This window comes from Euprymna scolopes, chromosome 4 (genome assembly GCF_053919585.1).
Source record: "Euprymna scolopes isolate OS-2025 chromosome 4, ASM5391958v1, whole genome shotgun sequence".
NCBI classification, from domain to species: domain Eukaryota; kingdom Metazoa; phylum Mollusca; class Cephalopoda; order Sepiida; family Sepiolidae; genus Euprymna; species Euprymna scolopes.
Genome location: NC_136485.1, coordinates 175599430 through 175623727, shown reverse-complemented (window position 1 = coordinate 175623727; position 24298 = coordinate 175599430). Strand labels below are relative to the sequence as shown.

At 32.0% G+C, this 24298-nt stretch overlaps 1 protein-coding gene across 1 annotated transcript in view; it reads right to left on the bottom strand.

Moving 5' to 3' along the window:
• Positions 1-17432: 17432 nt before the first annotated feature.
• The window catches only part of LOC145270312 (N6-Methyl-AMP deaminase-like), a 44355-nt gene continuing 37489 nt past the window's right edge, over positions 17433-24298 (bottom strand). Inside the window, exons 6-8 of the mRNA XM_080125960.1 lie at positions 23505-23640; positions 19642-19742; positions 17433-17997 (exon numbers count right to left, since the gene is read on the bottom strand). Of these exons, the coding sequence (XP_079982086.1) occupies positions 17797-17997; positions 19642-19742; positions 23505-23640 (438 nt within the window). The 3' untranslated portion in view covers positions 17433-17796. The remainder of the gene's footprint in view (positions 17998-19641; positions 19743-23504; positions 23641-24298) is intronic.

The following is a 24298-nucleotide window of genomic DNA, read 5'->3' as shown; positions in this document are numbered from 1 at the left end:
GTTTATGGGGGCAAAAAATAAGACTGAAATTAAACAAACAAGTGAATTTATTGGAAGCCTGGAAAAAAATCATAGATTACAATAAAAAAAAAATGTGAGCATGAAAAGTAATATGGTTAAGCTTAAACATGGAAAAGTAAAAGAAGTAGTTGTTAAAACTGGAAAAAAAAAAGGACAAGATATTCAAGTAAAAAATATAATTTATAACTTAAAATATTGCAGCATTAAGATTTTTAAAAAAATTCAATTTATAACATTATATAATCGATTCTTAATGCTGCAATATTTTAAGTTATAAATTATATTTTTTACTAGAATATCTTGTCCTTTTTTTTCCAGTTTTAACAACTAGTTCTTTACTTTTCCATGTTTAAGCTTAACCGTATTACTTTTTATGATCGCATTTTTCTATTGTAATTGAGCATATGTTTTTTTCCTTTGCATTTTGAATCCATATTGTCAGATTGTTTTATCCTTTTATTATCACACACACACACACAATCACACACACACACACACACACACACACATATTATATATAGAGAGAGATACTTTAGGTTCTAACAATATAAGAATATATCACTGGTTGTGAGAAAAAACTTTTGCTGCTTTTTTTTTCTCGATTATTACAGATTTGTTTAACACTGGAATGTCACAATATTTGTCATGTGTTGCTATTTGCTACGTTGGTTGTGAAATTTCTTTTTTGTTTTAATGGAAATACTCAGATTCTAATGATTGGAGTATCCATGCCAAAAATTGGATTATTAAAAACATAAGGCACTTGTCCAGCATTTCCTCTCTATTAAAAAAATATAAAATCTGTATGATAGACATATTTGTGACAAAACGAAAATATCATGTTCCTAAAATCATGTAAATTGATCAGGTAATTTTATTTTTATATAAAAACAAATTTTACGAGTATCCTAGGAGTGGCTGTCTCGCCTGCCATTTTGGAAAAAAACTTCAAGAAACGAAAGGAGATAACTCAACAATAATTCATACTTACTAGATTTATGTTGTAATGCCTATGAATTCCCATTAATCGCTTAAAAATGATTTTCTTTATAAAAATAAAACTACTTGATAAATTTACGTGATTTTTGGAAAATGATATTTTTGTTTCATTACAGTTTTTTTAATATAGGGGAATTATGGCCAAGAACCAGCATTTTCTTTTTTTTTTTATGGCAGTCTGAAGAATTATATAGATGTACAAAACTGAAGAAAAATATGTTTTTGAACGAACTATGATGACGAATGTTTGGTTAATTACAAATGAAATGGCCTGACAAAAAAAAAAAAAAAAAAAACAATTCCAGGTTCAAACATTTCTTTTTTTAGAGAATTTAATTTTGCAATTTGCTTATGAAAACTTCTGCTGACAACATTTCTGCTTCCACCCCTTGACCAAAGAAAGAAAATTTGTGTCAATTTAATTTTTTTTTTTTTTTTTTTTTTCTGTTTTGAATGTATCCCTTTTCTGTTTTTTTTCCAATTTGTGACTTAATGAATTTTGGGTACTTATTCAGATTTGCACTTATGACGCCAATTAAAAGTAAAATACAGAAAAATCTGTATGTACGTACTAGTCATAGAAAGAAAATGAAATGTTCCAAAAATCATGTAATTTGATCAAGTAGTTTTGTATTTTATTCAAGAAAATCAAATATTTCTCTGTGTTGGTAAGGGGGGGGGGAGAGAAAAAGTAGGGGGTAGTAATAAAACCAAGGGCAGACAACCTATTTTTTTTTTTTTTTTGATAATATCAGAAAGACATGTAGAAACGTAAGATTTAAAACCAAGCAATAATTTATTAATGTGTGTATTGTTTGTTTTTTTTTTTTTTTTTTAATTTTTCAGAAAATAAAATTTTCAAATTGACATCTTTTAGAAAGTTCATTTTATAAAAGTTAAAAACGAAATTTGAAGAATATTAAAATGGCTTCAGCCTTCAATTATTGATTAAAAAAAAATGATAAATTTGTTTTTTGAAAAACAAAAAAACTTGATCAATTTTTTTTGAGTTTTGGAATATGCTATCTTCATTCTGTGACACAATAAAAGTTTTTCTTCATTTTTGTTTATCGCTATAAGTGCCGATTTGAATAAGTACCTCATTTTGATTTCAGTCAATTTTACCAAAGATACAAAAAAAACTTGACTAATCTAAAAGCAAACCAACAAATTTTATATTCAGTAAAAATGACAATGATTTGCATGCGTATTTAGATTAAGTTGTTCCCTAATTTGGTTCACTACACTTTTTTCGAATGCATTTGAAAACTAGACAAATTTTATAATTTGTTGAAATAGAAAATTTGGATTTCTGTTATCGCAGATGTTATTCTTGCAACGTTTCTGCCAATGCAACCTTCAACCTTCTTCAGGTGTATCTTGTCAAACGCAGTCTGCAAGAACCTAATGCATAATGCATAAAAGTGCTAAGCAGCAATTCTAACTGACAGTCTTTTGTTGGTTGATGGTTCAAACCTCAATCTGGGCAATACTAAGAATACAATTATGAATTAAGGTTTTTACCTGACTAAAACTTGGAGGTTAAGTCAGCCGGAATGTGAAAATAGCCTCGAAGATGAGAACAACAGTTCAAATAATCTAACGCAAATCACCAATCCTTATCTTCAAAATGCAGAAACATAAACGTTAATGTGTGTGTGTATGTGTGTGTGTATATATATATATATATATATATATATACACACACACACACACACAGCAGGGTGTCCTAAAATGATCTGACACATTTGTTGGTTAAAAACAAAATTAAATAAAAAAAATTTTTTTTTTTTTTTTTTAAATGTACATTGGATGCCGTTTTATTTCATGCAGTTTTAAATATTGGCTAAATGTTTCCCATCTTTGCTAACACACAATTTGTAGACATTCACGAAAGTTTTTAATGATTCAATGGATCATTTCGGGTAAATTAGCAGCAATTTCAGAACGAATAGCTCGTTTTAATTCTTCAAGAGATTGAGGATGTTGGCTTAATACTTTTGACTTTAAATATTCCCACAGGAAAAAATCGCAGGGGTTTAGATCAAGCGATTTTGCGGGCCAACCAATATCACCACACAAAGAAATCAAATAATTTAGAAACATTTCTTTTAGAAAAATGCATAAATACAAATGTAAATTAATTTTGACTTAACTAAGATAAAATGGCATTCTGTGTACAATTTTTTTTTAATTTAATTTTTTAATTTCCTTTTTTTTTTTAACTTACAAATGTGTCAGATATGTGTGTATATGAGAAAATAATAAAGACAGATACACATGCACACACACATGTATATGATTGCATATTTATGTGTAAATTATTCTTACATGTAAACAAAACTTAAAGTCGATAATTATAAAACAATATATTGGATTTATTTCTATTCATAAGGATGATACCAAATAGACAAACACATGTCAAAACTTTATATGTGGAAATATGAAAAAACGCAGCGGTATCCACATGTTGGGCATAACTATGATGGTTGTAATCAATGACTGACCACATATTGCCGCAAATGCACCTCAAAAAAAAAAAAAAGAATGACCCCTCCCAATCAATAACACAATATAAGTAACTGTTTTTTATTTCTATTAAATTCATCTAAATCAAGATGGTGAGTCATTCAAAAAAATTACCTGAATCGTGTTGGTTTCCCCCGATTCTTTAAAGTACTTAAAGGAAGAACTGCATGAAGGTTGCCAATATCCGTAAGTTGCGATGTTGCTATGGAATGGACTGGATTCGAACTTGGTATATCCAGGTGGTTAATTTGCAGAGGTATCCACCCCACTACTTCCACCTGTGTTAATGCAAAAACAAAATTGTTTTTATTTACATTTCTGCCATTCTTAAAAAGATGCAATTGCTTTTCTCAATACGTTATGATGTGTTGTGTGCACTACAGCAATGGTCGTCTTCAGAATTGGTTTTCATTATAAACTTTGGTTTTTATGGAAATTGCTCTAGACAAGGCATGAAGCCACTTTATATGGTGAACTAAATAAATAAATAAAAAAAAAACATTACTTCAAAATCAGAAATTAGCTAACGTTAAGTGTTAGATGGAATAGATTCTGATCCAGAAAATAGCAATACTTCCCCCTTTGTCAGAAACATCGCTCATGGAATGTGAGGACTAAAGGACAAAATAAGGGAAGTGAGTTACGAGGTTGTGTAAGTAAATCCAAGATCTATCTTGATTTTATCAGATGTGCAAAGGTCACTTCACCCTCGTCTGTTGTAGAACAATCTGACAAAAGAGGAAAAAACAAATCAATTTTTGTGTTCATTTTAAGCAATCGCTTTAGATTTATATCTTCCTCCTCCTCCTCCAGATAAGAATGGACGATTGTTTGTTACCTCCTCCCTTCCTCCCTCTAAAATATCACTTGCTGACCAAGGTTAGGAACCTCTGGTCTATATAAGCCTGTAATGTATTTATATCTATTTATCAGGAAAGCCAATTCCAGTAATTGGACGTTTATATTTATATTTTGGCAAATTTTATTATCAATGATGAATCATATTTGTCAATTTAAAAAAAAAAAAAAAATTTACTGCTGAAAATTTGGGTTTCAAGTCATTTTCTACAATTTTATGCCTCTGATATTCCTCTTCTGTAACTATTTGGATATTCAATACATGAAACTTTCCTCAACTAAAATCGTTTTCTTCCTTTTGTGTGTATGTAAACTGTACCTATCTGGCATTGCCTGGGATGTAGTGAAGTCAATTTAGTTTTTTGAAGGTAGACAACTTCTATTGTAATCTTCAATGTTAAACCAGTTATCCCTCTTGCTAATTACTATTTTTATGTGATTATTTAAAAATGTTTTCTCTTATCAAAATAAATTGTAACTAAATTGCCTTGTATTATGAACAATGCAATAAATGGAAATTGACAAGTCAGAAGCAAATTTTGATTTGTCAACTTAAATTCTAATTGGGTCTGATTGAAAACTCTGACAAGATAGCATGAAAAATAAGTAATTTTTTTTCATCTCACCAGCCACTTTAACATAAAAAACTATTTTAAACTCTCCCTTTTCTAACTGATCACATGATTTTCTTGGTTAATTGCAGTTTCTTATTTCTCGGTCATCTCCAATAATCTCTAACAATATTTTCCCAAGTGCAAGTCATAATAAGTAACGCAGAAAAATGTCTTTTAAACTTCATTTAAAAAAAAAAAAAATTTGAACTGAAATCAAAAAAAGAATTCTTTATGCAGCAAGACACACAAAATTCCAAAATAATTGAAGAAAACAATTTTCAATTTTGATTTTTAAATTCAGATTAGTTTATGATAATATGCTAAGGTTATATATTCATTATCATCCTCCACCTCTTTTTTTTTTTTTTTTTTTTTTTTTTTGAGATGGACTCCCCCAATCTCTGAAAATGCAAAATAAAGTTTTCTTAATTTCATGATGTTCACCATGTCGAACCAGAAATTATTTTTATATAGATACCAACTTTAATAAAAAAAATTAAAAAAAAAAAAGTGTAAAAGAGTTACTCCCCTTTGAAATAAAAAAAAATTAAAAAACTAAAAATGAATAAGTTGTGAGTAAAAACACAGCTGGATATTATAATAAAAATTATGATTAAAATTATTATTATTATAATAAAAATTATGATTAAAATTATTATTATAATAAAAATTATGATTAAAATTATTATTATTATAGTTAATATCAGTATTATTAGAAGCATTATAATCATGATTATAATTATTATTGTACCTATTTACTATGCCTCCCCACAGGACAGTTAGACACCAGGGTCGTTTTTTAACGTGGAGAAAAGGTACAAAAATAAAAATTGTCTCAGTCGTGAAGGATTTCTCCTCCACCGAAAGAGAACAAGAAATAGAAGTGCAGCATCTGAAGAACAGATACTACACTTTGATCTTGTCCCGAAGGCCAAGAAGGTTTTTGTAGTCATGATAGCAAGATTCACCAATAACAATTTACATATAATTAGCATATTACGATTCAATGCTAGTTGCAGAAGAGAAAATTATTTTTAAATTGTCTGGATTTTTTTATTTAAAACAAAGTTGCTCCCTTTCTTCTCTATCACAAAAATCTTATCCCCCCCCCACTCCATTCTTTTTTTTTTTTTTCAAAATTGAGCAAAACATTATTTCTTTCAATGATGATGAATTCTAATGTATTTAATCAAGTTTTCAAAAGTTTTTGACTTTAATGTCAGATTTTGGTTCTAACGAGCCAATTCTCGTTTATTGTTCAATGTCATTTATAGTACAACATATTTTTTTAATTCGACGTACGTAATGATCTTTTCAAAGATGTGATTAAATATCTGTTCATAATTCGTGCCAGCAACGCTACACGTCAATTCAGATTTCACACCGCTCATCAATGACCTCAGACATGTACAATTCTCTCTCTATAACTCCCTCAGGTTAATACCAACAACAAAATGGAGAAGAAAAAAAAAAAACATTAAGTTTTTTAAGAATAAGTTATTTTAGTTGAAGACTATAGAGTTGTCTCCCATAGAAATAATTTTTTTTTTTTGGTATAAGTTTAAGAAATATATAAATAAAAATTTTAAAGTTAAATTACTTCTCTGCATTCCCGGCAATGGCAGGTAGATACAGCTAAAAGAAATTTTTATATCAAAAATTTTGTTGCACTCATGTCGTTATAACCCCTACCCACAAACACACACACACACACATACTCTACAAACCCAGAAGATTGTGCTAAAAACTATTCAGCTTTAACATGTTCTAGAGCCAGAGAAAATTTCAGAAAAGCAAACAATGTAACCCCCCCCCCACACACACACACACACAAACACACATCCCACAGACAAAATAGCAAGATAGTCAGAAATAATTTTTCCTCCCATTCTGCTAAAATGTCTGCTCCCTCCTACCCCAGCCTTAGACATAAAACCTCAATAATGCTGTCTCCCTGTGTATTAAATTTTTTCAAAAGTTCTGTTTTTAGAGTGATCTCCCTTGCTTGTTGTGGATTATTGATTAGTAAATATTTTTTGAGGTAAAGGCTGGTTGCTAGTGAAAGCAAGGTCAACTTACTGGTTGAGTTCGTTTGATATCAAAATCCCATTCCACCATCATCAATGAATTGCATAATGAAACTAGCACAACTAAAGGTTCTCCTCAAAGTATCTTCGAAGATGCATTTTTCAGAGAATTTTTGGTGATTCAATTTTTTTCTTTTTTTTTCTCCTTTTTTATTTCGTGTTGCAGACAGTTTGTTTCTCCGATACTTAAATTTCTTCGGAGCTAAATTTTACCAACAATTTTATTCAGAGTTTAAAAGTCGCCAAAAGCTTTAAGTCAGTTGTCTTTTAGTTTTTTTTATTATTTGACCTCTTTCAGACGGTCAGGTGATCCACAATAACGGTGCCAAACCGCATTCAAGATTTCCTTGCTTTCAACGACTTTACATAAAAATTATACATTTGTTTTTTACATCTTTCTATCTCCTCGATAGATGAGATCTTCCAAAATATTCAGAGTTTAAAATTTTTTTAATCTATTTTGCATTGATAATATGCTGCTAACAAACTTAACATGTTATTCTGATTCTTCAGTTTCCTTTGTGGAAGCTTGACCCATGTTCTTTACAAGAAAAAATGTATTTATATTCTCTTTCTGTAAAATAAAATTGTTTCCAACTCAGAATTATTTTACAAGGGTGACATTTTTTAATAATGACCAACACACATATATATATATATATATATATTGTTTTTTATGATATCATCCATTTTTTGAGTAACTATATTTATTTCTTGGCCTTTGGGCCAGGATTACAGTGTGGTGTTTGTTCTTGTGTTGCACTTCACCTTTTCAGACCTCGGTTGGTAAAGGAAAGGTCCTTCATGACTGAGACAATTTTTATTTTTGTTCCTATCCAGAGTGCCCCTGTTTGGGGAGCTGGATTTTTCCAGCATTAAAAACCGACCTTGTGTTTAACTCTGCCCTCGTGAGGAGGCAAGTAAATAAGAATAATCAATGCTTTTCATTCTTACTCATTCCACTTCCCCTATATCTTTACTTCCACTACTTCTCTTGCTCTTTTAAATCATCATGTTATAAAGAATGTCTTGCATTATTTTTACACAAGCCGAATATAAACTAACTGTTCCGGTCTGGCATTGCCTAGTCGTTTATTTACTTGCTATTTGTTTTGTGTTTCTCATTTTAAAACTGTTTAATTTTTTTCTTCTTCTAACTGAAGGGAAATAAATTTTGTAATGGATAAGAGAGTTATGTACCATTTTTTTAATTATTTTTTTCCCCTTCAAAACAAAGGGAAGTAAGTATGTAATGGGCAAATAGAGTTACCTTTGCTTTTTTAAAGAAAGTTGTTTTATGAAAAAAAAAATCAAACTCAATGATTTTCTGGGAGGAATTAACTTGAATTACTTTTTATTTTTAACAACATGGACTAACTTTCAACAAAATAAAACGGCTATTCAGAATGAAATATTGATTTTATAGGATAGAAGCTATTAATGTCAAAAATCTGACTGACTTAAGGTTGAAATCAATGGTGTGTATCTAATTGTGGCCTGTAATTGGTAACAATGACTCGCTAATATATTTGGAGGGAAGGTATAAACCCAACAATTCCCCTCCCCCTGGCTTTGGGTAAAATAAGGACTCGTTTTCAACGAACTGTTTACAATATGTATGGGATTTCAGTATTGATTTACCCCCAAGAGGAAAAATATTAACAAAGGAATCTTAATTTTATTTAGTTCTTCCCTTGATTTTGTGCTTATTTCGGATATGCAAATCTTTTTTTTGGTACATGCGCAGAATTTGAACTGGACATAACTAATTATCCACTCGGCTTTGCTCAGAACATGATGTCATGCACTCGGGTTTGACTGTAATCTGACGGGTTAGACGCTGATCCATGTGCGGCAAAAGAGCAGACAATGCTTGGGTAAACTACTGGAAGGAAAAAATCATTAAATTAAGTAAACTATACACCATCAAACTGCTGTTGCTAACAACTTAATACAAGATGAATATCTCCACCTTGGATCAAAAATCAGTTGCAAATGCCAAGAGCTTCTCAACAGTTATCTTTTCTAGTTTTTGTGGAGATAGAAACTTGGTAAAAAAAACATGTTCATGAAAGAAAAATGTTTACTTTACCTTAGTTACAAATTTAATGAAAAAAATATATAAAAAATAAATTTTTTTTTAAAAACCATTCTTAAAAAAAACAAACATGAAAAACAAAAATATTTTGTTCAATTTTTTTGTTTGAATTTAGAGGTAGGGAGCAATCTGATAGACATTTGCAAAAATTATTTTCCATGGCACAACTTTTTACAAATTTTCTTTTTATATCTGGATGCATGATGAAACCTTTTCTTTTTTCTTGCATTCGAATAGAAAGAAAAATTATTAACTTGAACTATTAACCTTAATTGTTAATTTAATTCGACAACGTGTTAGCTTATAATCACCTATTTTTATTGACGAGGTAGATTTTAACCATGACTTCATCTGATTGCTTTTGACTGTTTTATATGATAAAATTTATAAGACGGAGAGATAAAAACGGAACAAACCAAAATTATATGTTAAATCTACGTTTCGTCTTTATTTCAAAACTTCCTTGGGATGATTGATTTGAAGAAAATAAAATATAAGTGCAATATTTGAAAATAAACAAGCTTATTTTCAAATATTGTACGGGGGACTTTATTTTCTTTAAGTCAATCATCTTGAGGAAGTCTTTAAATAAAGATGAAACGTTGATGAACAAATAATTTGGTTTGTTCCTTTTTTATCTCTCTATCACATTGGAATATTATTTCTATAATTTGGTTTATTCCTTTTTCATATATATATATATATATATATATATATATATATAAAAGGTTGGTGCAAAAATATTTTTTTATCATATATATATATATATATATATATATCAAAAGACGACATTGTTTTTGCACCAACCTAATACATATATATAAGCTGCTGCCAGTCATTTATTATTTTCTTATTGATCATGTATACTTTTTTTTGGGTAGCATATTTATGGATCACAGTTTGGTATTTCATCGAGGGGGGGGGAGAAAGGGTCTGGCATCAGAGATCTGAAACCCCTTATGAAGCCAGAAGTACAGCACTATATTTTGTTGTTCAACTCTCATGGTTGATTTGTATATAAAAAGTAATTTGCCGATTGAATTGTTTCGATTGATAGAAACTCTATTCAATTCTCTTGAAACTATTTTTTTCATATTCAAGTTTTTGTACAAAAACTTTGCTTCTCTTCATTTCAAAAGATTCTTTCTTAACTATTTTTTTCATTTGATGAAAAATGTCAAACTACAGATGAAAAATGTCAAACTACAGATGAATATAAAAAATATTGAATATAAATTCCTGTTTTGTGTTTTTTTTGTGATAATTTTTTAAAAATATTTATCAACATTTATTGTTTGGACATTGTAAATAGTATGTCAAAAGTATTTCCCTGAAAATATATATGTGTGATCCTGTCTGTCTATTTGAGGGAGTCTCTACTAAACCCACCCTCTCAATTCTTGGTTTACAGATTTGAAACTTGATATGTAGGGGATTTGGACCTGTGAAACAAATTTTTTTAGCTGGTAAAAATAGCTGCTAAGAGGTCAACATTGAAAGAAATTGGAACTTGGCAGGAATAAGTCGACTAAATGTGTTATCTGTACACATACGCAAATCTACATTTATATCTTTAACAACGTTATTTCTTTTTTCATTTTTTGTATATGGTTTTATGTCGGATGGTAGCGAAAAAAGTTGGCGAATTCTATGTTTTGATTTTGATTCTAGTCGATGGCACCCAAGTTAGTCATATTTTTTTAACTTTTAAAATCATTACGTATTGGGTACAATATAATAATCAATAGAGTATTGGTTCTGTAATAATAAATATGAAACCTGCATAAATTTAAATATAACATTAATGTGTATTTTACAAGCAGGTAATATTAGGCAACCTGCTAATAACATTTCCTTTCAACGTCTCTGAACAACTTTGTGGAAGTGTAGAGAAATTCAGCTGCGGACCAAACTTCAAGTATACTGAGTTGTGATTCTTATCATCCTCGTATATGCTTGTGAAACTTGGACTGTATATGACATCTGAAACGGAATCATTTCCATATGACCTGCCTTCATAGACTGTTGAAAATCAAGTGGCAAGACAAGATACCAGACACGGAATTCTATTTTATTTAATTGAAAATCATTATTGAGATGAGTTTCATGCATTCATTTATTTTATTGTGGATTATTATTCTCATCTTTATTAGTTGTTGTTTCACGACGTTTCGGCAAAATATTCCTCTGGCCTTCGTCAGGTGGTAACCACGACGGGATAGGAACTCCGAATCTCCTAACTGCATTCTCAGCAATCACTGCCATCCATAGTTGTCGTCTCACCACGTTTAGGCCAAGTAAGCCTTTGGTTGGCTTTGGGTAGGATTGAAACTGCTATCTTCAGATGATTCTCACCTGGAACTGTAGAGATTCAACGCCTTCGGGGCCCGTGGCGCAGTTGATAGAGATGTTGACTCTATGGTTTGAGGTGAGAATAGTCTGAAGATAGAGGTTCAATCCTACCCAAAGCCGGCCAGAGGCATACTTGGCCGAAACGTGGTGAGACGACAACTATGGAAGGCAGTAATTGCTGAGAATACAGTTAGGAGATTCGAAGTTCCTATCTGTCGCGGTTACCACCTGACGAAGGCCAGAGGAATAGTTGGCCGAAACGTTGTGAATAAACAACTAAAAAAAAGATTAAGATAATAGTCCGCAATAAATGAATTAACAGAAGTTTTAGTCCGGCCAAACCTCCCCTCAGTACACACCATGTTGCAGCAGCGTTAGTTGGACGGGTTATATATGCTGCATGTCAATTTCCAGACTCCCAAACAGCTCCCTTATGGTGAGCAGTTCAAAGGAAAAAAAAAATGCAGGACAGCAGAAACGTTTCTAGGACAAACAGTTTGGTTTGTATTCTAACTCATGAGAAAAACTGATGGGCAGAAATCACTAACTCTTGCCAAATTTTCACCAAAAAACACTCTACTAGCTACAACCACTATAAACAATTTCCCCTACTCTCTATCTGTATCTAAATCTAAACACAGATTCCATGAACAAAGTTTCTTTTCCAGAACTGGCTGCTTGTAGAACACTTTTCCACTGGCTTGCTTCCTAGTTGAATACAACATGGTAGCCATCAAATCCAATGTAAACAAGTTCTTGTTGAACCGTCCCCATAAATAATCAAATTCCACACAATTTATATCATTAATGATTACTACACCACCACCTTATATTCATTAACCCTTATCCTTGAGTAGTTTTTGAGCCTTGATAAGTGGTGACTCTCAAGTGAAAAAAAAAAAGACAGAGATTCCTGGCATACCGAAAGCCACAAAGGGCCTACGACTGCTGAATCCGCATGCATTGAAAACCGCGAGAAGAAATATAAGAAAAAAAAAACAGAAGCAGTTAACACCTCTGCCACCGAATCATCTCACAAATGTCCAACATGCGGGAAATACTTCAGAGCTTGAATCGGTCGAACAAACCATCTCTGAAGCCACAGAACAGTTGCATGATCACTTCCACGTCATCTTTGCAAGTCATACACAAACATTTACATACATATATATATATAATTTTCTAATGCCAGTGAAGGGGGTTGTTCAGGCATATACGTCTTAGATGTATACAGATGGCATAATCACATTGACACAACAGTTCCCATTAGATCACTGAAGTTAAGCAACAATAAGCATGGACAATATTGAAATGGTTAAGCAACAATAAGCATGGACAATATTAAAATGGTTAAGCAACGATAAACATGGACAATATTAAAATGGTTAAGCAACGATGAGCATGGACAATATTAAAATGGGTGACCATTTGGGAATTCCAAGTGCTGTATGTGCTCTCTATTTATCTTGGCATTTTTTTCCAGTCAGTCCTGGATTTCCTCTTTGCCACTAAAATCAATGTTGATTCAGAAGAGGAGTGATTAAATACTGCATCATTTAACATTCATCATCCTTCCACGATGATCAGATGGTCCTAAGTGTTCCGACATTTGAATCAGAAATAAGAATATTCAAAACTTTTTCGGAATCAGAAATTTGTGCCTATTTTCAGATGCCAAAAATGATATTTTTAATTCTTTTGTTTATAACAAAATTTTCCATTGTTGGTACTAATGATTTAATTTTTTTTTTTTTATAAACTAATGATTGAATTTTTTTATTTTTTATAAACTAATGATTTAATTTTTTTTTTTATAAACTAATGATTTAATTTTTTTTTTATAAACTAATGATTTAATATTTTTTTTATAAACTAATGATTTAATATTTTTTTTATAAACTAATGATTTAATATTTTTCTTTTTATAAACTAATGATTTAATATTTTTCTTTTTATCAACTAATGATTTAATATTTTTCTTTTTATCAACTAATGATTTAATATTTTTCTTTTTATAAACTAATGATTTAATATTTTTCTTTTTATAAACTAATGATTTAATATTTTTTTTTTTATAAACTAATGATTTAATATTTTTTTTTTTATAAACTAATGATTTAATATTTTTTTTTATAAACTACCAGTAAAACTAAAATCTACAGATCATTCTCACAAATGTATTTTTGACGTTTCCAAAAATATGGATATATTAAATAGATTTTTACAGTAATCCGAAAAAGAAAAATCAACTCGTTTAAAAGAATCGAAATCAAGAATTTCAAATAGAATCAATAATTGTATCAGAATTAAGAAAAAATCTTGGAATTGTCGCATCACTAGAAGCTACTATAAAAAATCTTGGAATTGTCGCATCACTAGAAGCTACTATAAAAAATCTTGGAATTGTCGCATCACTAGAAGCTACTATAAAAAATCTTGGAATTGTCGCATCACTAGAAGCTACTATAAAAAATCTTGGAATTGTCGCATCACTAGAAGCTACTATAAAAAATCTTGGAATTGTCGCATCACTAGAAGCTACTATAAAAAATCTTGGAATTGTCGCATCACTAGAAGCTACTATAAAAAATCTTGGAATTGTCGCATCACTAGAAGCTACTATGAAAAATCTTGGAATTGTCGCATCACTAGAAGCTACTATGAAAAATCTTGGAATTGTCGCATCACTAGAAGCTACTATAAAAAATCTTGGAATTGTCGCATCACTAGAAGCTACTATAAAAAATCTTGGAATTGTCGCATCACTAGAAGCTACTATAAAAAATCTTGGAATTGTCGCATCACTAGAAGCTACTATAAAAAATCTTGGAATTGTCGCATCACTAGAAGCTACTATAAAAAATCTTGGAATTGTCGCATCACTAGAAGCTACTATAAAAAATCTTGGAATTGTCGCATCACTAGAAGCTACTATAAAAAATCTTGGAATTGTCGCATCACTAGAAGCTACTATAAAAAATCTTGGAATTGTCGCATCACTAGAAGCTACTATAAAAAATCTTGGAATTGTCGCATCACTAGAAGCTACTATAAAAAATCTTGGAATTGTCGCATCACTAGAAGCTACTATAAAAAATCTTGGAATTGTCGCATCACTAGAAGCTACTATAAAAAATCTTGGAATTGTCGCATCACTAGAAGCTACTATAAAAAATCTACTATAAAAAGCCACACATTTGTCACACTCCCTTCACTGCTTGACTCGATACCGTCACTGGGAGAATAAATTTACAAGGTGAGGCATAAGTAACTCCCTTTTTTAAAAATTTAAAAAGAAGATTTTTTAAAATTCAACAGTTGAATGGAGCAACTCTCCTTTAAGGGTTAAGAGTTTGGTTAAATCAAAATTTTGAAAAGAGATTTTTTTTTCCACTTCGACGTAAGGGGCTACTAATCGGGACCATGCCTATAAAAGAGTAAGAGGTTGGTTTACGTTACATTTGAACTTCTGCATGTCAGTACCGTTTGGGAAGCAGGCAACAAGAAGAAAATTCTAAAGTCTAGCCGTTCTAGAGAAGTTATTTGAGTAGGAAATTTTCTGACATTTAGGGATCTCAACAGTGAAGGGGTGTGATTTTGTTGCTAAGCGGGTTTTCGGGGCTATGTACGTCGATGGGGGGCTCAACTGCAAGGAGTTCATCAGAGCACATTTCATTAACATACTCGTAAAACAGGCACAGAGATGCAACATTGCGACTATGGGACAGGGGTTGAAGCTTAGTTGACAAAGTGGGACCTATTAGATTGAAGACTCTTTTTTGAACTCTATCCAGGAGGGAGAGACTAGTGGTAGATCCTGTAGCCCAAATGTGGCAACAATACTCCATGGATGGGCGAATGGTGGCCTTGTAGAGGTACAGGATATTCTCAGGTGTGAGTAATCTTCTAGCTCGATAGAGGGAACCAACCTTCTTTGCAGCAGCCTTCGCACTGTCCTCAATGTATTTCCTGTGAATGTTGGGCCGAGGAGTATGAAGGAAGAATTCTCAGGTGGGGAGTTATTTGTCATGGATATAGGGGGTTGAAGGTCTCTTCAACCCCCTATATCCATGACAAATAACTCCCCACCTGAGAATTCTTCCTTCATAATGTCTATAATTGTTAAATTCTTCCTTCATAATGTCTATAATTGTTAAAGGAAAGCAGCTTAGTCTTAGTAGCATTAAATGTTACCATCCATTTGCGGCACCATTCCACTACGCTCTAGTCATTTTCTAAGAATACAGCCATCGTCTTGGATTTGTGTACATCCGTTCTTCTCTAATGCTTGTTATAGAGTGTTGTATCATCAGAAAATATACCCATCTCGGACTCAATATTATCAGGGAGGTCATTGATGAATATCAGGAATAATAGTGGTCCAAGAGAATCGACCCCTGATGCACTCTGGCATTAACGTTATGCTGTTTGGATGAACGTCCAACAATGACAACCTGGATTGTCCTATTGTCTAAGTGAGATCTAATTATATTTAGTATTCATCCAGTTATATCATATGATTTGATTTTCATTAGCAGCCGTTTGTGCCAGACTTTGTCAAAGTGTAATGTGAACAGACATCTTGCTGCTAAACTCCCTACATAGTACCCCTGCAACTTAGGTCCCTGATAGTAGCCCCCTACATCAAAGTGTCAATGTGCCTTGTCTGGGGTAAAAAAAAAAATTTAGCGAAGAGGGGGAGGAGACTGATCGGGTGATAATTGAGAGGATCGGTCCTTTCACCAGAATTCTTATACACTGATACCACAAAGGCCATACGGCATAATATATGGCATAATCACTGTGGCAGGCCTGTTTCCATCAGATCATCGAAGTCAAGCAATGTTGAGCCTGGTCATTATTAAAATGGGTGACCAATTTGGGAATTTCAGGCACTGTATGTAGGACACTTCCCTGCAAAAGTTGCAAAAACCTAACGTGGTCATCTCTCCTGACAGGGATATACATGCGACTGGGGACTGCTTGTGAATTTCATACTCCCATGAAACTTCCTTCTTCAGAGGAAGCCGGTTAAACCAAAATAAGGTTAATGCTCACACACACACAATCTTCCAGCTATTAGGGAAGCAGGATTCAGCAAGGCATTTGTTGTAGAGTTTGAAAAGTACATCTTTGGTTGAGCACTGTCATGAAATGATTTCACTCTCTGCTTGATTAGCGTCAATGCGAAGCTCTCTGTTTGTTTGTAAATAAACAAACAGGTCGAACACTATAAAAGCAATGGGCAAGTATTTATATAAAATTGGCATTTGATGAGGTTGTTGACAAGCACCGATCCCATGAGCCAGAGGTTAGAACTGCCAACTATCAACTAGATGGTTTTAAGTTCACTCTCTGGCTATGGGTACCAGTCTAGCCACACTGATGAGCTGTGATACAGCAAAACAGTCCTATATGGATGATTATATATATAAGTAATATATACTAATATCAGTGTATGTGGAAGATTGCTGTCAAATTTTGCTACGTTTCATCATGACAAAAGAATTAATAAATGAATATAATTAACTTAACAAAAGAGAAATATAAGAGATTTAAATAAAGCCTTTATGAAATTTAGCTGAAATTATGCTTCATCCTGGTACAGCAAGAGAGATAGTGAAGGGGGGGGGGTAATTGTTAGTCGGATTGTTGGTCCATGAGTTCAGTTATCTCCCTTGCATTTATTTCAACAAATTGATGAATTCTTAGTAGGAGAATCAAATCAGTCGATTTATTATTTTTGTGATTTTCTTTTTCAGAATAAAACTTATAACTTGAATTATTATAATTATATTTTTAGACAAGAAAAAATTGAAATATAAATTCCAAATAAAATTGAATTCTTTAAAAAATAAATAAATAAATAAAAAATTTTTGATGTAAAAAAATATCTATTTTTAAAATTTTCTACAAATCCTTTGGACTGAATATTTTAAAACCAGATTTATATGCTACCATTAAAAAAATTAAAACGTAATCTTTGGAAACCAAAAAGATGGAATAATTTAAAAGTACAAAAAATATTTGATGATTGTCAAGACGATCAATATTTTAAAACCAGATTTATCCGCTGCTTTTAGAAAAATAAATTGACTTTTAATAAAAAAAATAAAATCGAAATCTTTCAGATTTGTATTGTTAACCTCTCTTCCTTTTCTTTAGAAACTAAAGATGTTATAATTTCAAAGAACAAAAATATGGGATGATTGTCAAGACGCTTACGGACATGTTTTCCTTATTGTTCTGATTTTGACAAACTTCTAGAAAATTCTGTCCATTGAAATTTTAATTTCTTTTTAGTTTCTTCATCAGCAAAAATATAATCGATGGAATTCTTGGATAATTGCAATAATTCATCATGATTGAGTTGAAATGTTTTTGCAGCTAAAATATATTCACCAGACAAAGAACACTGGAATATTCCTTTGCCATCAGTCTGTAAAAGAAAGATAAACACATCATAAGCTTTTATATATATATATATATATATAACAGTTCAATAATAGAGGAAGTAACAATAATAACAGTAACAATAATAATAACAACAACAATAAGAGAATATAAAAAGCTTAACAATGCATATTTAATACAGTAATAAATTTGAAAATATTGTTTCATAAAGTTATTTTAAAAAGTTAGAAAACCAAATGTTATATAGCCTTTTTTAGCACTTATGCCCCCTTGATCTAAATACCCCCCCCCAACTAACCCAATAAGAAGCAAAATCTCACCCTCTCACTGTAGAGGTCCCTAGATGCCAGTAAATCTTCTATAATAGTTTCTTCCCTTGGACCGCTAAACTTTCAAATTTCTTCTCGGTTTCCTGCTTCCCTGACTGTACTGACATGCAGAAGTTTAAATAGAATGGCAACAGATATCTCACTGTTCAACTCCCTACTGTCCTCTATTAGAGACGATCCCAAATAGTAACCCCTTATGTTCCAAGTGCCAATATGCTTTGTTTGGAGTAAAAAAAAAAAACAAAAAAACATACTCAAAGTGCCCATAAACTAACTCTAAATATATTCGCTTTTTTATGTCTGGTATATTGTGCGCCACCCCTTGATTAACAATCCTATTTCAGTTCCCTTTTGTGTACATCTATGAACAACTTTCTCTCCATTGTTCTGCTGATAAATTTATTTAGTCCATTTTTTTTTTTCAATTTCTAACACTTTGGGGATGAGGTGCGTCAATTATTCTTGGGATGAGAAAATTATTAAAAATCTAAAAAAAACAAAAAAAACTTTTGGTGGTATAAAATTTTTTCAAAAAATACTTTTTCATTATTCTGCTGATGGCATTCACCACCAACGGTAAGCCTCTCATGGAGAGCGTAAAATATACGTCTAATCGTGTTGACGAATGTTGTGAAGTAAAGTCTCTATCCAATGTGTCTAATTTTAATCGAACGCGGTCACATCAACGAAATTCCGTATTGTATAAATCGGTCGTACTTCTTATGTACGTGATACCGTCAGTGTACAAAAAGGATCCATTTGTCTGTTGGCAGCTGTTTGTTGCAGCATCATTAATGGTTGGTCGATCAGTTTATCTCATCTGCTGCTCTCTTCCTGCATCCTTGTGTCTACCACCAATCTAGTCCTATCCACAAACTGTTAATAATTTCGAATCGCAAAAACAACTGTCACAAACTACTCAATATATTAACTTCAGATCACTTCTCCCTTCTGGTTCTTTCTATTTCTGACAACCCTTCTCCATGAATTATCTCCTAATACTCCCTGTGGTCCTGGCTCTAGTGGGAGTGGAGATAAAACTCTTCTTTCACCTAGAACATTCTTGCATACTCTAAACTTTCATTCATTATCAACTCTTTCACATTCATATTTGCATGAATCATCATTTGTTGATAATACTTTTCATTTACAACTTGCATATTTTGTAAATATGATTACACTTCTTATTTGTGGTCATGCTATAAAGACCTTAATCTTCGTTAAAATATTAACAAATGTTCAGCATAATGTCTGGCCAAAATAATTCTTATCTTTGAAAACTTGGTTTTGCGCATCAAAACCAAAAAAAAAAAAAAACTTACAAAGAAAATAAAACTTACTGCAAGCACAACTGGATGGGATTGTTGGTACCAGTATCCAAAATGATGATCTTCAACATTCGGAACGGAAGCCGATCTCAAATTCGATGAAATGCAACATTCTGAAAAGTTGTAAGAAGAATACAAACATTCATTTGTTTTTTCATTTTTTTTTTTCATTTGATATCAAAACAAAAAATGTTTTAACTAAAATGTCAGCAGCATTAGATCATTTTTATTTTTTTTAACTAATATTCATCTCTAAGAAGGTAAATTGTTATTGAGACATAAGCAGCTACTATGAACTAGGAACCATGCCTACAGAAACAATGTAAGTAGGGAGTTAAGCAATGAGATTGTTCCGTGCTTAATTTTAGAGTGGACTCGGCAAATTTGGGGTTTGCTTGATGCCAGTAGGTTCATACAGGTATGTTTGCAATTAATCAAGCCTTTATCTATGGGGTTATTCAGAGATAAGTGCACGGTCTCTTTCCATGCACGATTTGCTACTACAACTATTCCAATGTCATACAACTGATGATAGAGCAACTGCTCTTAGTGCTACCTATGAGTTAGGGCTCCTGTACTGTCAGTCGAAAACAGCAGCTAAAAAAACTGTCCAGTTTGTACTCTCAACCTGCCAGACAAGAGCAACCCGGTCTTGTCATGTTAGAATAAGTAACAAGCAAACAACCCAACTGGTCCAGTTTGAGAAAAAGATAGTGGGATAGCATTCATTGCCCTAACTGGGAAATACAGCCAAGCTTGGCTGAGTCTGTGATGCTATCTTTGTTCCTTGCTAAAAGATAAAGGAGTGTGAATGTATTTATATTTAAAAATATTTTAAGTTGTGATTTTAAAAGATGGCGTCCTCGACAAGTAATCTAATAAAATGTATAAAGAGGGGGAGGGGGGGGGGTAAAGAGAACCTTCTGCTTTTTGGTCGACTTTTATAGTCGCTATTTCAAAGTTAAGCCTAACAGATGAGCGGACGTCTAAGATCAGATCTGTCCATTCATTCTACTCGGTCAGACTGAAGCATGACAGACGGACTGACAAAGTCACTCTATAGAGATATGTAAAGATGTGCGTAAAAAAATATGTTAGGATCATATATGGGGGAGGGGTATTCAGGATTGATGTCTTGTTGGGTTATTATTTTTATCTCTCAGAACTTTTGGCCGTTTCCGTAGTAGAACAATAACAAATGAAAATTAGCTAATCAGAAGTAAAGTCTGAAGCATCAGCTCAAATGCTATTTGGGCCTGACCTTGAAAATCTGACAAAGAAAATTTCTATGTTAATTGTATTACTTACAATCTCAATGAAAATAGAAAATGCAGATCAAATTAACTTAAATATTTCATCAGATAGACCTAAAAAATATTATTGTAAGTCTATTATTTATTTCACTCTTAAAATGTTTGATATGTTGTGCTATTTTGAACTTAATTTGGCAATTTTTTATCCAAAATCTATTACTCTATTAGAAAAATAAAATTGTATTGTTTGGCAGATTTTGTTTTTGAAATATTTCCTGTCAATAAAATTATAGAAAAGAAAACATTAAAAACTATCAATTATTACTAATGGTAAAAGTTGACGATCTAAACAATTTCTCAAAAAATTGTATAAAAAAAACGGTGTATAGGTGATTATATATTAATTTAGTTATTTTATTTATGGGGAAATATGTTTATTTTATTATATTTCACCTTGCATTAATCATATATATGTATGTGTGTGTGTGTGTGTGTGTGTGTGAATATGTGTTTATTCAATTATATTTCATCTTTTACTTATATCAATCCTTTAATTTATGAAGCTCGATGTAACTACATGACATGAAAATTCCAAGATGGCGTAACAAAATGAAAAAATAATTACAAATTTTTGAATTTTTCAATCATGCCTATATGCCTTTATTTTCTTTAAAATTGATAAGTGCATTTTCTTTTGATGAATTAAGGGTGAAATAAATTCAAGAATTGACATAAAAATTACATTTATGGTTTTGCACTACGAAACAAGTGCTGTCAAAAATTGTGCATCTTAAGGAAATAAATGGTAAGATGGTCCACATCTTGAAAGTTGGAATATAGATTTTTGTCATTTATTTGTTATCTCCTATATAATATTTTAAATGCAAAAATTCCCCTTTGAATCAAAGTACCTTAGGTTTGCAACGACAGATGCCACATACAAATTTATTATGTCTAGACTATTAGCCACTACCTTATGTAACTTTAGAATGCCATTTTAGAAACATTTAAAAATCTTAAAATCCTACATTTCATCCTAGGAGCAACACCATCACAGTCGCAACTATCTTTAGAGGAAGTAATTCCTATTTTTTCCCCACTAAATATCAAGTCCTCTTATAGTCCCCACTCATCACTGGGAGAATATGTATTTTTTGTGTGTGCATCTTTGTGTGTGTACATGTATGTGTTTACGTGTGCATGTGTGTGCGATTGTGTCTGTGTGATACAAATCAATCTAATACTTGTGTCACCCAGACTCAGCCATGGCAATGTGTGGCCGGGCAGGTACAACTAGTGTGTATGTATGTATATCCCATGTCAGGTCATGTTATATGCTACTGGTAACATGTAACCCAGTACTACCTACCTCATGGTCGGGTCACCAGCGACTAAACTGGTTTCCCCATCAGACTTGTTTGGTGAAGAGGGTGGCTAGTCTCCCTGAAGGATTAAAAACAAGACCTTCCAAAGGGTGAATAAACTCTTTTTCAAGGTCAACGGCCAACTAGCACCATGTGTGTTTGTGTGTATGCATGTGTGTGTTGGGATGGAGAGGGCTCCTGTAAGTCGTGGTGAAGGCAACCTTTCTAGGAGAAGTAAATCTCTGATTTAAAAAACCATAAAGCAGGAGGCCAATACCCGCATTAAGCTGGTCTGCAGTTTAACTTGTTGCTGGCTATCTTGCTCTTGCTTGTTGCTGGATCTCAACATTTTGAACGGAGAGAGAGAGACAGCTGTCGTACAAAGCTAAGACCCTGTAACATCTGTATTCAGATACTCCCTCAGGCATTTGTCTATTAAAATGGTCCTGTGGCGATGGAAGTCATTTTTGGGCTCATGGACTTTAAGTGTCTGAGAGAGTGGCACTTGTCTGACAAGACGTTGCAATCATCATATATATATATATATATATATATATATACACACACACACACACACACACACACAGAGTAGAACCCTGGGATATGGCATTAAAAATTAGTAACAAAATACAGTACAGTATATGATACACATGTATATAATCAAATAACTTTATAAATACCGAAACTAGGGTCCAGAAAAACATTGTATTCCGCATCATAACATGAAAAAAAAAACATATCCTAGGGCCACCGTATCCCAGGGTTCTACTATATATATATATAATTAAGAGCAAATATATATGTAGTCTAAAGAAGCTTTGAATAAAAAAATGCAAAAATAAAAATAAAGAATGCAGTTTAGATTCCCGGATGGAAAAAAAATTATTAATTTTAACCTATCGCAGACTAAGAACCTATATAATCGGATTTCTAAAAAGTTTATAATGACAAAAAAGAATTTATTTATATATATATATATATATTATATATATAATTATCACACTAAGAACGTCTTGGAATTAAAACCAATATATTGTTTACGTTTTTTTGTCTTGAGAGATGCAAAAGGAAACATATCAGCACCCAATATGACTCCATTTTGTGAAAAATCATGATTTTTGTAGCATATTTACACATTTCAAATGTTTTTTTTATGATTACATACATAATACTAAATAGATTTTAACTCAAAATGGCTTCGCATTTAATAATATTTAAAAAAAAAACATTTTCTTAACTGAAACTTATAAAAACTTACCTATTGGGATTTTATGCTTTTTAACAAATTCCACTGATTTGTGCAAACCTCCAACCTCAGGATGCAGATAAGTTCCGTGGCCAATGCGATCGGGACAAAGTTCAACCAACTGATGAGATTCTTGGGCATTTACAATCTATAAAACAAAAATGAAAACAATCTGTCACATAATTAAGCCTAGCATTATCCTCTCCCAACATACTCACGGTGACCCACATGTTCTTGATAGAGATCACCAAAGTTAAGCTACATTAAGCCTGGCCAGTACCAAATAACGGACCAGTTGGGGATACGAGTTGCTGTACGCATTTAAGGTATACGGATATGTATACTATGTCAGGAAACTGAAGGCCTCCACTGGGTAAGGTGTAGCACCTGTTAGCCTCTATCTAAGGATTACCATACAGGGGTAGATGGAGCTCCTTAGCTGTGGTGAAGGCAATACATCTTGGAGAAGGAAACTTTGATGAAAAAAAAAAAAATATAGGAGTCTATTGGCCTTGTACGGCAATCTTCTAGCGATTTCTATCACAAACAAAACACCTGCTTCCAATTTGTCATGTTAACATGGAAGTAGTAAGGCTTAGAAAACTGTCATGAGAATGCTCATGTGCATTGTGCATTCTGGTCTAATTGGAGATAGTGAAACATAAGAAAATGATGTGCTCCTACGTTAGGTTTAAACACAGAACTCCAGATTCAATATTGAACATCTTAAGGTGTTGCGTTACATGAATATTAGTAGAACTACAGTCATTTAAGGAAATCAATTCAATAAATTATTTATTATAATT